The sequence below is a fragment of the Mesocricetus auratus genome, unplaced genomic scaffold (genome assembly GCF_017639785.1).
Source record: "Mesocricetus auratus isolate SY011 unplaced genomic scaffold, BCM_Maur_2.0 Super-Scaffold_100676, whole genome shotgun sequence".
In the NCBI taxonomy this organism is placed as follows: domain Eukaryota; kingdom Metazoa; phylum Chordata; class Mammalia; order Rodentia; family Cricetidae; genus Mesocricetus; species Mesocricetus auratus.
Window position 1 is genome coordinate 186,924,094 of NW_024429266.1, and position 13,899 is coordinate 186,937,992.

At 41.9% G+C, this 13,899-nt stretch overlaps 1 protein-coding gene across 2 annotated transcripts in view; it reads right to left on the reverse strand.

Annotated features, from left to right (window-relative positions):
• The window catches only part of LOC101822348 (ovostatin homolog), a 47,930-nt gene extending 46,140 nt beyond the window's left edge, over positions 1-1,790 (reverse strand). For both annotated transcript variants that reach the window (XM_040737943.1, XM_040737944.1), the window contains exons 1-3: positions 1,645-1,790; positions 1,153-1,336; positions 494-650 (exon numbers count right to left, since the gene is read on the reverse strand). In XM_040737943.1, coding sequence (XP_040593877.1) covers positions 494-650; positions 1,153-1,336; positions 1,645-1,733 — 430 coding nt within the window. In that variant the 5' untranslated portion in view covers positions 1,734-1,790. The remainder of the gene's footprint in view (positions 1-493; positions 651-1,152; positions 1,337-1,644) is intronic.
• Between the last annotated feature and the right edge of the window lie 12,109 nt (positions 1,791-13,899).

Below are 13,899 nucleotides of genomic sequence, written 5' to 3' on the forward strand. Positions count from 1 at the left end.
TGCTCTGAATTACAGCTTGGCATTCTGTCTGCCACAATCTGTTTGGAACAATAGTAAAGAAAGCAGACCCCATCTGATTTGCACGTATTATACCAATAAACATAAAAATACAACAATAGAATCCATAGATGTGGCTGTTGAGATCTTTGCTGTGACTGGCACTACTTGTACAGTGACTCTCCTCTCTTCCCTGAAGGTCCCAAGAAACTTTCGTCATCTGAGGATGAAATAATTGACTACAAAAGAGAACTAATGAACTTGTCAAGTAGGCATGTTATGGATCAGTGGTTTAGATCAAACAATTACACAGGCCATCTGTTCTGGGAACCATTGTACCATGAAGCCTTGTCAGTAGGATTTGTATGCAACAGAAGGAACAGACTGAGTTTCATGATCTAAGGGGTGATGGAAACACAGCAGTCAATGACATTAAAGACGAGCTTTACTAAACTTTACGTGTTCGTTTGGAGAACGTGTTTTTAAAGTGGATTACCAGTGTCTCCAGGTTTGTAGATGGGTGTATCCGTCTGCACAAAAGTTGCATTCTCCTCAGCGGCGATTGCTACAGCTCTCCTTTCAGAGATTTTAAGAGTGTTTCCCTGAGCAAGTAATGTCACAAAGGCCAACTGCTCCGAGGATGTCTGAGATACCTGTTCGTGTAGAGGAGCAGAGAGGGGAAGGTGGCGTGTCTTAATTTAGATGGGCAGACAGGCAAAGCCATGTATACTTTTTTACTTCCTAACAGAATACTCACTGGTTACCTGTTGAAATTGCTTAACTCAGTATAAGGGTCTTTTTTTAATAAATTCAGGTTGCTATCTTCTGTCTATTTCCTTTTTTGTTGTCCTGCACCAAAGCCCTCCATCCTTTAACCTACATTTTTCCTTTTAGACTCTGTGAAACACATTCACTCTCTAAAATAGCCATCGCCTCATCATTTCCTGTAATAGAAAAATTGCCAACGACTGCAGCAGCAATATATGCTGCACATTAAAGTTTTTCCCTTTGTTTTTTGCTTCTCTTGAAATTTCACACCCCACCCCCGGGGTTTGCAAATCACTCCAAATTAAGATTTGTTACTGAAAAGCAACTGTAAGAGAGTTAAGTTCACACCCCACTTGCGCGCCTGCTGCACTATGTTTGGTGCCTCACTTTGAAATTGGCGCAAGCGTAGAAGTGGCCCGCTTCCACAGACTGGTCAAAAATAGTAGTATTGGATCCATCATATTCTAGGATGACACTCAAGGACACAGACTCGTTGAGGTTTGAAAGATGAAGACAGGCTTTTTCCGGGGAAAAGCGCTGGACCACAGAAGAAACCCACAGGATGTATCGCCTGCACAAAGAGAACAGCCAGCACTCTGTCAACAAGTCTAGAGAACATCCACAAACAGCAACTCATGCTACTGAAAGATTTCCCAAACTGTGTAAGTTTCACAGGCAGGATTACGATAAACTGGATGCCCACTGTGGTGTCTTAAGGGCATCCACTCTCCTGGTATTTGCTCAACTCTTAGAGGGCAAACCCACACTCACTTGCTGAAGTTGAAACAGAATAATGAGCCAACCAGATTTTAGCATGGAATCCATTTAATGAGATGGCATTGCCAGCACTTTTATACAGAGAGTTTAGAATTCCCTTACGGTTCTGAAGCCACAGCATCAGTGAGATGAAGCAGAAGAGCACTGAGCAAAACGGTAGGCATCGTTTTGCCCCAGCGGCTGCCGGGCATCTTTAGAAGAAGCGTTCTCTCCTCCTCACACAGGAAGTCAGCTACCTAGGTGCTCCGCTTTCTTTCCTTTCTCTTGTTCTCACCCCGTGGTTGCTTTTATAGACTCACAGAATAGGAGATCAATTACCTTTTGGAGCAAGCATCATGAGACTGATCACATTGCCTCTCCTGTTACCTCGCCAGGGGGTATCCGGTTTATGTGTAACTTCCTGCTAAAAAGTTCGCTGGATGTGCCAGGAGTCAGCAGTGCAAGTTGGACAGGAAGAAGAGAAAACAAAGAAAGTAGGTGTGTGACACCTAGAAGTTCATACTCTTTTAATAGTCCACATGGGGCTGGCACTGCATCACCACGGGAGAAATACTTGGAAGGCAGTATCTCTACAAAACACTATCTCAATACTGAGTCTCAAAAGGAAAATATGTTCAGGGGTCACACATCTCAATATAGACTCATTTTTATGGATAACTGAGTGTGCTAAGTTATTCATTCATAATCTCAACGCTGTAGAACTCAGCGTTAAAATGTTGGTTTGTAGTCAACATTTAGCATGATTTTCTTAGTAAGGTTTACATACCATGTTCACTGTCTCTTCTATAAAATGAAAAATTTAGAGAAAATATAAAAACACATGAATCATGGCAAAAACTAAATATCAACAACAAAAATATCACAGTCTAATTGTAAGTGGATGGCTCATGACAGTGAAATGCTGAGACGAACCTTTTATCATGATGATGATGATGGTGATGGTGGTGATGGTGATGGTGGTGATGATGATGGTGGTGGTGGTGATGGTGATGGTGATGATGTTGGTGATGATGATGGTGGTGATGGTGATGATGGTAGTGATGATGATGAATGATGATGGTGATGATGATAATGGTGGTGGTGGTGGTGAATGATGATGATGGTGATGATGATGGTGATGGTGATGATGTTGGTGATGATGATGGTGGTGATGGTGATAATGGTAGTGATGATGGTGGTGATGATGATGATTACAGGGTCTTATCCTGTAGCACATGCTGATAGCCTGAAACTCCCTGTGTAGTGTAGGTTAGCAGGGCTCAAATTACTAGTAAGAGTCATCATATCTAGCTGAACCTGGTAAACTTTCTAGTGAAGTCTATGGTATGGCAAATCTCCCATATTCTGGGACTTTTTAAATTAAACATTCCTTTTACTTCAAATAGTGAAAAAGTGAGTGTGTGTGCACTGAAGAACTCTAAAATGGACAGGAAAGGCAGAAGCTGGCTTTACTCTTGTGGAAACCTACTTATCTGATGGGTACTTTATTGAACAGTAAAAAATGACAATCTGATTTTAAAATGGGCCAATTATCTGAATAACATTCTCAAGTGTAAATCGTGAATAAGAACATGAAAATGCCCCAAATCACTATTACTATGAAAACGAAGGTTAAAAACCACAGTGAGGGGACTGGAGAGATGGCTCCATGGTTAAGATCACTGGATGCCCTTCCAGAGAACCTGGTTTGATTCCCAGAACCCACCTGGAGGCTAAGAGCAGTCAGAAGATCCAATGCCCCTTCTGACCTCTGAAGGCACTGGACACTCATATAGTGCAAAGACACGTATGCAGACTAAGCATCTGTACACATACTGCTAATAAAGTAAAACCACCATTAGATATCTGCTCCAGTTACAGCAGCTACTATCAAATAACAGATACCAGCCAAAGATGTGGAGGAATGGGGAAATCCTGACATTATTAAATTTAAGTGCAAATTAAATCACCATTATGGAAAATATTCTTAAATTACCTTAAAAATATAAAAATGGAATCATTACATAATCCAGAAACACTAATCCTGGGCATATATCCAAAGGAAATAAAGTGCTTATGTGAAAGAGATACTTATACCTCATATTTATTACAGCACTTTTTTCAGCAGTCAAGTCATGGAATCAACTAAAAAAATCCATGGGTGTATGTTTGGATTGAAAATGTAATGTTAGTCTGTCTACCTAATATATATTGACATACAAATCTGATATTATTCAACTAGAGAAATGATAAGGTTCATTATCTTGATTGAATGATCATATAATATACATATGTACCAAAGCATAACATTAAATAAAGAACTATGATAATTAAATATGATACTTTAGTGGAAATGAATACTAAAGCCATAGCCATCACACACTGTAGAAGCAGCCATTTACAAATAGGGCTCAATTTTCTGTATTTAAAGGCATAATGAATCAAATACTAAGAAAGAAATAAAGACAGAAAGAAGGAAGGAAGAAGTGGGAGAAAGGAAGAGGAGGTGGGAAGAAATAAGGAAGGGGATAAGGGAAGAGGGAGGTATTTCCAACAGGAATATATTCTTGGGGTAGTGGCCTTTTATACTGTATCATACCATCAGGGGGTGACGGCAAGCATCTTGCTTTCAGTTAACAAAATATTTGTGATGCCTAAATAAAATAAACATAGGAAAGGCCAATATCCCACATGCTTGTATTCTTGGTAGGTCCTGTTGAGCCTGAGGATGTACAAGAAAAAGAACAAAATCAAATACACATGGTTACATTAAGTCTCAGGAACCTGTCCCGAATGATAGCACTCCGGACATCACAGGCCCTCAAATGCTGTCTTCCATTTTCTTGCTCCCTTTTCTCATCAAGGAGGGCCATAAAATCTCAGGGCTCCTGTCTCTTGAGAGGAGTCATAGAAATGAGAGCTCCCCATCCCCAAAGGCAGCCCTGAAGCTGAGATGGTCCTTCTGAGCTGGCTCCTTTGGCTTGAATGTGCGCAGTCGCCCAAGGGTCCATTGTAATGAACACTTGGTCACAAGAAGGTGCTGTTGGGAGATGGCAGACCTTTGCTGGTAAGGACCAGTGGGAGGTCTTATGTTGTGGAGATGCCCCTCAGAAAGCATTGTGAAACATCAATTTCTCTCTTTGATTTCCTATTTGGAAATCTAAGATCTTCCACTCACAGGCACCTCAGTCTTGGTATGCTGAGTATCCAAAGCCGTCACCACCGGTCAAACTAGTGGACTTTGAGACTCTTAAGCACTCAATAAACCCTTCTCTTTATAAAATGTAGTATTACTAATAAAAACCCAGAGACAGATATTGAGGTTCAAGTTGAAGACCAGAGAAGCAAATCAACCGGGGTCTAGAGAGTTCTCAACCGTATCAATGCTCAGATGGAAGGGACAATCCACTGAACATCAGATTGCATCAGCACTGCTCTCCACCAAGCCTCAGAATCCTAGACTGCCTTCCGAGACTTCACTGAGCTCCTTATATACTCTCCAGTGCTGAGATTAAAGCTGTGAGCTGTTTCTCTTTTAGACTGATTCACTCTAATGTAGCCCTGGGTGGCCTTGAACACACAGAGATCTGTCTGCCTCTGTCTCCTGATTCCTGGGATTAAAGGTGTGTGCCACCACTATCCAGCTTCTATGGCTAACTAGTGTGGCTTTGTATTCTGATCCTTCAGGCAATCTATATTAAATCACAAATAATATGTCACCCCAATAAAATTTGCTGCCTCAGGTGTTTTTTTGGTAGCCATGCAAAGCTGACTAATCATTGCCTATAAAAAGTTCTCTGATCCACTTCAACTGATAGTGGATCTAAGGATCTCATTCTAGTAGTCATGCTTGGTTCCCAGAAGCCAGGAATACCCCACAAAGAGACAAAGAAGAACCACAACATGGACTTTGTGGTGTTGTTTCCTCTGCTAGCACAAGGTCACATACATTTAGTCCAGTCACATTTCTGTGTTTATCGTTCATCATGTCTAAGCATTAAAATAGACAGTTCAGGGCCTTTTTGTCTCCGTTTCTCAGCTCTTTCATGTCCTATAAAACTCTTATTCAGTAAGTCTGTTATGTGTGTTTCTTCTCAACCTGTCTTTTAGAAGTGTTGACTGTGACTCTATTATCAGTGAGGACAGTAGTACAAATTTCTGTCTTTCACTACCATGTAAGTCGTTAATGTTCACTACTCTTCTTACTCTGGGTTCTTTTTGTTGAGTGCATACTAATCTACTAGTGTTATGGTAGATGATAGACATGACTAGGTAAATACAAATGGCTGAAGTGATCATCTTACCAGAAAGACAAAGATTTAACAGCTAAGCACACAGGTGACTATTGCAACCAGCATAAGTGACGTAGCAGAGAAATAACTACAGGGTATGAGATAATGCATGTTGTGAGGGCCTTGGGGCTGTACCAAGTTATTGTGACAACCCCATGAGCAATACCAAGAATAACTCACTGTCTATTCAAGGAATATGCAAACATCGATGTCAATGCCAATTGATACAAACAATAATTTATTTTGGAACTACAATCGGTGTTCTGTGGTATCACATTAACGCTGTGAATGAGAGCATTACCAGAGAGTTTAATAAGGAGGTGTTTTGGGGATTGGAAGTGTTAGAATGATTAGATATTTTGCAGGTAGAAAAGAAAATCAAGACCAACCCAGGATACACAGTAAGACCATGTTAGCAAAAAAAATGTCATGAATGTAACGACTCTTATATTCCACAGAAAACAGGAAGGTGGATTTAGAATGCTGGGGAAAAAAACTCAAACCACAGAAAGTGACAAGTTTATCCTGGCATTCCTGAGAACATCTTGAACTTCAAGTTCCCCTTTATGAAATGGTAAAGTCAACAGAACTACAGTATTGCCCAAGACCAGTAACCTATAGGCAGCTAATTATGCTTCAAACTAAACAAAGCTATTCAGTTCCCGGTGTGGCACTCCTTTGAAAGGGAACTTGTCTTTTCTTCCTTGAACAATAAGCTGTTTTACAAGGCGAGGGGCCCCTTTGTTCTCAGATACTTTTAACTCTTGCTTCACTAGTTGACAAGAAATTTCCAGGTGTGATATGCGACTATGGACTAGGGATTGAAGAGAGGTAATTGGGGAGAAGCAGGTGCTTCTGAGGCAGGTCAAGCCTCCATCCACCGGGCTGCTCTGCAGCACCAAGAGCTTTCCAATTTCATAAACAGAGCTTTACTCCTTCCATTTGCCAAGGAGCCACTAATCCAAAGTATCATTCTGCCCAGGCAGACCAACAAATGTGAAATCGTGTTAAAGATGACCAACAATCCATCAGTGGAGACATTTCGGATCTGTGACTTCGGATTGACAGTAGAGAAAACACCACACGCTTGGAGCAGCGGTTATATAAGTTGGAGAAATGCTGTGAATGAACCACAAAAACCATAATGAATCTTTGTGTAGCATGCAGTTCATCTCCAAAGCCACCGTCCTTCTGCAGGAAGCTGCAAACTTGATTGGTGGGAACACAGACTTGGCAAAACAGTCACCTTCGGCTGACAGCACCTACTCAACACAGACTTATTTGTTGGCTCAAAAAATATTTACAGATATGAATTTCAGGAGTTGAGATTGGGTAGAAATTAGGAAAGTAATGAAGCGGACAGGCCACAAACAAGCTGAACTCTGATCTGAGCCTGTGCACTAATTTGAAGGAGAAGGTGTGACTTTTCTCTCTATATATAAAAGTGAGTTCTCCTGAATTAGACTCTTTCCATATCAATTCCCAGAGTATAAAACTAAGTTTCAGTACTTTGGAGGGCAGGGGAGGTACTGAGAAGTTCTGTCCTATTTTCTGTATATCCTTTCTTTTTCTTGCTACAGGAAGAAAAATTAAAATTAATTGAAATAGTCTTAGCTGGGTGGGTCTGACCTACTCCATTAAGGTCTGGGCAATCTCCAATCAGCCGGAGCACCCTTTTAGCCTGGGTAGTAAGTTCACAATGGTGATGTATTATTTATGATTTATTAAAGCTTGCCTGAAGATTCAGAAAGCAAAATCAGCCACAAACCATAGAAGCCAGGCACACACCTTTAATCCCAGCAGCCAGAAGCTAGGAGATGGTGGTACATACTTGTAATCCTAGGATTCAGGATTAAGAGGTAGACAGATCTCTCTGAGTTCAAGGCCACCCAGAGATACACAAGATTGAATCAGTCTAAAAGAGTTAACAGATCACACACCTTTAATCTCAGCACTAGAGGGGTATAAAAGATAGAAGCAGGGTCTTCAGTATTCAGTAGATGAGGCATTCATTCTCCAGCCACACTGAAGACAGGAGCATTCAGTCTCCAGCTACACTGAGAGGCAGTAGTTTGAGGCTTGGTGAAGAGCTCGTGCATGGATCAGCCCTTTCAACCTGAGCTAAAGGTAAGAATTAGTGGCCAGCTGCTTTGCTTTTCTGAACTTCAGCTTGAAGCTTGAACCCCAATATCAGTCTCTTGGTCATTTATTTTTCATGTTACAGTTCACTGCAATCTTTTGATATCCCAAAGGTTATGTTGAACATACCGATCTTTCTGCCACTACCGAATCGCTGTGCCACAGTGAGAATGTGTTTTATGCTCTCTTGCCTAGCCTGAATTTGCCTCAGGCCAGTTCTGATTTCCACTTGATTCTGACATTATTCCTGTGACAGTAAATACCAACCATGTTCAGCCAAACTGCTATGATAGATGTGGTGCAAGGTATGACATCACTTACAATCAGTTTCAATGGCTCTATAATCCTTTTGTCGTTGATCATAAAGTTCTGATCACACAAAGCTGGTACAGGGTCCCATCCCAAGATCAATGGCCCGAGGAGCATGGCCGCTGATGGTGTTATCTCCAGTCCCGATTCCAGCATCTCAGATCCAAAGGGCGATGCTCTCGTCCTATTGCAAGGCTGACACAACCTGAAGCATCAGCTCAAAGTCAGGCAGAACTTGGCCTTACTGCGCTGTGAGGTCTCAGTTGATAGCAGTGGCCCACACACATGGCGGGAGGGGCTGGAAGGTCGGCTTTGTTTAGCGGCCAGTTGTAATCTTTTTCTTACTTACAATGAGGTGGCAGTCTACCGGACCTCTAACAGTGGAGCCAGCGTTGATTCCTAGTGCACAAATGGACTTTGGGAGCCCATTCCCTAGGGAGGGACACTATTGCAGCCCAGATACAAGAAAGAGGGCCTGGGCACTCCCCCAAAGGATTTGACCGACTTTGATGGTCCCCCCCTCCCCCGCGAGGCCTCACTATTTTTGGGGAGTGGGTGAGGGGTGGGTGGGGGTCAGCGGGGGGGGGGCATGGGAGGATGGGAGGGCCAGGGAATGGGGGGATTGATATGTAAAATAAGATTGTTTCTAAAATAAAAGAAAAGAAAAAAGTATGAGATCCGAGGCTCCAGTTCCCTGCTGGGAAGTCCTGTCTTCTCTCACCCTGCCCCACTGACAAGCACTTTCCCTACTGGGCCATCTCCCTGGTTTTTCTTTAAAAGATTTTTTTTTCTTAACTTGTGGGAATTAGAAGTTTGTCATCTTTGGTTGCTTTCCCAGTTTTATGTTCTATTGCATTGTGTAATTGTCTTAAGATAATTTCACAGCGTGCCCTTCCATGTTGAAAGAAATACCCAGCTAATTCTGATGTAATGGGAAGCAGCAGTGTCTGACCCAGAACCTCAGCATTCCAGTCTACCCCCTCTAAAGGCCCTCACTGCGTCATTTGTAAATTGACCTGATCTTAATGGCCAACGTGTCAGCCATTTGATAGTTAAATCCATTTTAGTGTAAAATAAGTAAATATTGAAAATATTGGAGGTCAAAATTAAAGCACTTCTAGTGGTAGGATTTTAGGTACACAAACCTGTGAGGTTATTTTGTGTCAGAAGAACGACATTGAATTAATTACACTAATTTTCTTTTTTAAGGTGAGATCTATGAAGTGATATCATTTCTGTAGAAAACCTAAAGGAAAATTTAGCTCATCTTCTCAGTAAATGAATACCTTATGGTTTTCATACTACTCAAAATTTGCTTTTCTAAAAAAAATTAGAGTATCAGCCTCTAATAGTTTCTCATATAATTTGAAACAAAGCTCATAGAACGTGCCAGTTCTTTAAGCAACCTGTGGGTTTCAGTGCACTACAGAACGTGGGCAAGAGAGTCCCGACATGTGAAGAAGTCTGGCCAGTGTCAACCTGCCACATCTACACTATCTAAGAACTTGGACAAAGCATGGAAACGCTGTTCTTGGCGTTTCCATCCTGGGTCTTCTGTTTGCAAATCCACCCTCGCCTCCCAGTCTATTCACTGAACAAACATTCACTTATTTCTTGGATTGACATCTTGGAAAAGCTGTTGTTTGCTCATGGAAGACAGACCTGAGGCCTCTAACAATCCCTACGGTCAAGAGTGGTTTCATTAGTTAGCCCAAAAGATGCTTCAAACGCCCATTGACTATTTGACATAGACAAGGATGGGGTATTTGATTGGGTAGAAGGGCTCTTTGTCTTAATTGCACAGCCAGGCTGTCAATGTGACCATCAGAAGCCCAGAAAGCATCCTTCAAGAGGTCCATAGAGCCAAGGCTTTCTTGTGAAGAAAGAATTTTTTTTGCTGGAAGCTTCCTCGCTGAGGGAGGGTGAGGGACCCTTGGTGCAAACCCAGGGCCTTGAGGGCAGATCTCGTACTTTGGATTCCTGCTGTTTTATAATGAGTGACATTTTGCCATTAGATGTCTTTGGCAGAAGAGTTAACATTAACGGAGAATTTGCAACAGTGCACTTTTGTGGTGCTGTTCCTCGTGTGACAGAACTGATAAAAGTGTCTTAGTGTTTGAGTGTGACACCTGACATACTTTCCTGTTGTGGAATGCTATCCTCTTGAACATTCAGCAGCTGAGACCCGTACAGCATTGGGCCTATGGGGACACTGTGGAGTGGGCATTGCCCTAAGCTACACTTCTTCCTGAGAGTAGAAGCTTTGCCATTGCTGGAGTTGGTATGTCTGGCTTTCAATGGCTCCTGCTCCTGACTCTGGCTAGGAATCGAGTGGGACAATCCCGAGAGAAGAAAGCATGATGGCAGCCATGAAGGTACCATGTATTTTAAATGCAGGCACCCAACAGGAGGTTCCTTTGTTTGTCCAAACAAAGCTAATTTTGGAGTAGACTTTCTTACTGCCCTTAAGAAGCGTTACACACTAAAGATGGATCTGATGATGCTGGAAAATCATGTTCCTTAACAGTTGGAAGTAAACAAGTACAAACTGTTGGTTTTGACAGTATCACAAAGAAGCAAAGCCAGCTGAGAGCATTGCAAGACATTTCCCTGTGGGAGTGTGCTGTGAGTTGTGCTGGTGAACAAGGAAGAACTGCTGAAGTCTGCCCCAATATTCGAGTTGTGAATTTGTCCATAAACTTGTTGTCATCTTGGAATGAAGTGATTCTCATTGTGGAGAATGGAGATTGTCTACTAGTGTGATGGTAACAATCCAACTGGAATGTTATATAAACCAGAAACAAAAACTCCGCCCTCACAAGAGATGTGTGTTTTGTTGGGAAAGGACCATTTGGTTATATATTAATAGAATAATAAAGGCTTTGATTGCTAGAGACTTTTCTAAAAACAAAAAACAAACAAGCAAAAAGAATCTTTTCTTTCTGGTAGAGGAAGGTTGACGTCAAAGCTTACAGCCTTTCAGGAGAGCACAGGCATAGTTCCTGGGCCTTCGGGTTGGTTTATTTCATTTATTTTTATTTGATAAAAAGTACACTTTAAGATTTTTCTTTTTGATGTTTTAAATGTTCTGCTAGCAATGCTTTTGATTTCCATGTTTTCTGTAACTGAAACATTGATGGAGGCCAGGCATGGTTATACACACCTGTAATCCACTCAAGGGCTGGGCATGTAGCCAAGTGGTAGATAGAGTACTTGTCTAGCATAAGTTAGGCCTTAAGTTCCATCCCCAGTGGAAAGCAAAGCCAGAAGGTGAAGTAGTTCAAGGCCAGTCTATGTTACATGGTGATAACACTGATGAACCAGAATTGAGGTAGAACTTGGTGATAGAGGGTTTGTCTTGCACATCTAAGGCTCAGGTTTTGAGCCAGCATCCTACCTCAAAACACACAAACACACACACACACACACACACATACACACACACACAAATTCAGTGTTTCTTCATGTAGTGTTTAGTGTTTCTATTTTTATTACTTACTAACCAACTTTTCTCAATGCAAGAATACAGTTTCCATTTAAAGTCTTTTATGTTCTATTCCATTTATTTGTGCTATCATAGATGATTTAAAAATTTCTAGCCCTCTTGGTGACTCATACCTATAACACTAGCACATGTAAGGCTAAGGCAGGGTGACTGCCAGTCTCTGGTCAGCTTGACCTGAGGCATAGCAAGACACTGTCACAAAAAAGTCAAAGCCTAAGTAAGGCTATAGCTCAGAGTCAGGGTGCTTGTCTACGTGCAGAAGGCCCTAAGTCCCACCTCTACCACCACAATACATCAGTCAGTCAATCTCCGAGTTTGTAAAACTCTCCTTTTTCATCAAGTTTTCCATATTTCAATGCGAATAGCAGTGAATCAGTTATTTAACTTAATTCCATGGATCAGCATTGAAGACAGTTGTGCCTACAATGACTTTTAGCATTGTTTAATGATACCAGTTGGATGGGCTGTAGGTTCTGTATTGAAATTAGTTCCCAGACCTGCAGCCTGGACTGTGTGTGAGAAGCTTGCTGTCTCTGGCCTCAGGCCTCTTTGCAGTTCTGAAACTAGGGTCTGCCAAGATGTGTGTGCACAGGAGAAAGGACTGGATGACAGCTAAGGTCATTTAAGTTCTGCTCTCTGTGCTCACCACTAATTAGCAAAACTACGAAAGCGTCCAGCCCTTGCTTCTGTTATTAGACAAAGCAATTTCTAATTCAAGTTCTAAAAATCACTGCTGAAATAAACTTGTTTATACAGCACAAATTTCAATACACTTTAGGTATTTTGTTCTTTAAGATTCAAGAAGCAGGGGCTGGAGAGATGGCTCACTGGTTAAGAGCACCAATTGCTCTTCTTGGGGGCTTAGATTCAAGTCCCAGTGCTCACATAGTGGTTTACAGTTGTCTGTTACTATAGTTCCAGGGGAGGTCTCTCCTGGCCTATGAGGCACCAGACACTCACGTGGTGTAATACTCACATGTTAAAATAAACAATTTTCTTTTAAAAACATTGAAAGAGCAATTTAAGAATTTGATGATTTGTAAAAAAGTTCCGTAAGTGTGGAAAAGTTCAAAATGACTTCCATATGAAATGGTTATTACCAACAATCCAGTTCCAGTATTTTATATTATTTGGCTTTCTTTTATGTTATGATACACCATGGCCATGCTTTTCATTCTTCGGAACTGCACATGTTATATTGACTACGAAGTTCCTTTCTCTCCGTGAGCCAAGAAACACTTGCAGACATTACTGCCTTGCTCTGCATGGCATTAGAGATTGACCTGACTGGGGTGATGAGGGAATGAAGGAAGGATAGACAGACAAGACAGACAGACAGACAGGCGAGCAGGCAGACAGACACACAACACACACGCACTAAAAGCCTGAGATTGGGTGGGCTATGCGCTCTGATGGAGATGCAGTCACAACACCCTGGAAACTCAGTGTGCTTCTCTTGTGCACGTGAGTGGAGGAAGTGGGTTTATTGTCTACAACTGAAGGAAGAGCGGGCTTAACTAATCTTTGTAGGAGGTCTGTGCAGGGGAGCAGTCTCAGACTGTGAGAGCCCCAGAGAAGGGAGCAGTGGCCCATTTTCTGCACACACTGTTCACATTGGCACATGCACTAAGGCAGGCTTTGCCATGTCTAAGGGTCTGAGGCAGTGGGGTCCTTGACATCATGCCGTGCCCATGTCAACTACCCACATTCACTCAGGACTTCATCAGCTCTCCACACAGTACACTGGACACTGTGCAAGTGATAAGGACACTTGTCCCGCTGCATGACAGGGACTCTGAGCTTGCATAGCCGGGGCTTTTCAAACTTCTATCAGTATCTTACCATCAGTGCTTATATTACAAGATGCATACTTTGCTTTTGAAAACATTGGAGATTTATACTGGAATGCATTCATTCAGTAATCACTCACAGTGCTGTGTTTTCTCCAAGGACAGGGTTAATGCAAATCATCACTGGCACATTGTTCTGGGGAAGAACACACTGCCTCAACAGAGCAAGACTGTAATAAGTGTGTGTTAATAGAAGTAATAAGGAAATGCCAATTTTATTGCTTGAAAAGTGATCCTCAAAGAACGCAGGCTCCTGAGTCAGGGACACTTTTCCTTTAAATGG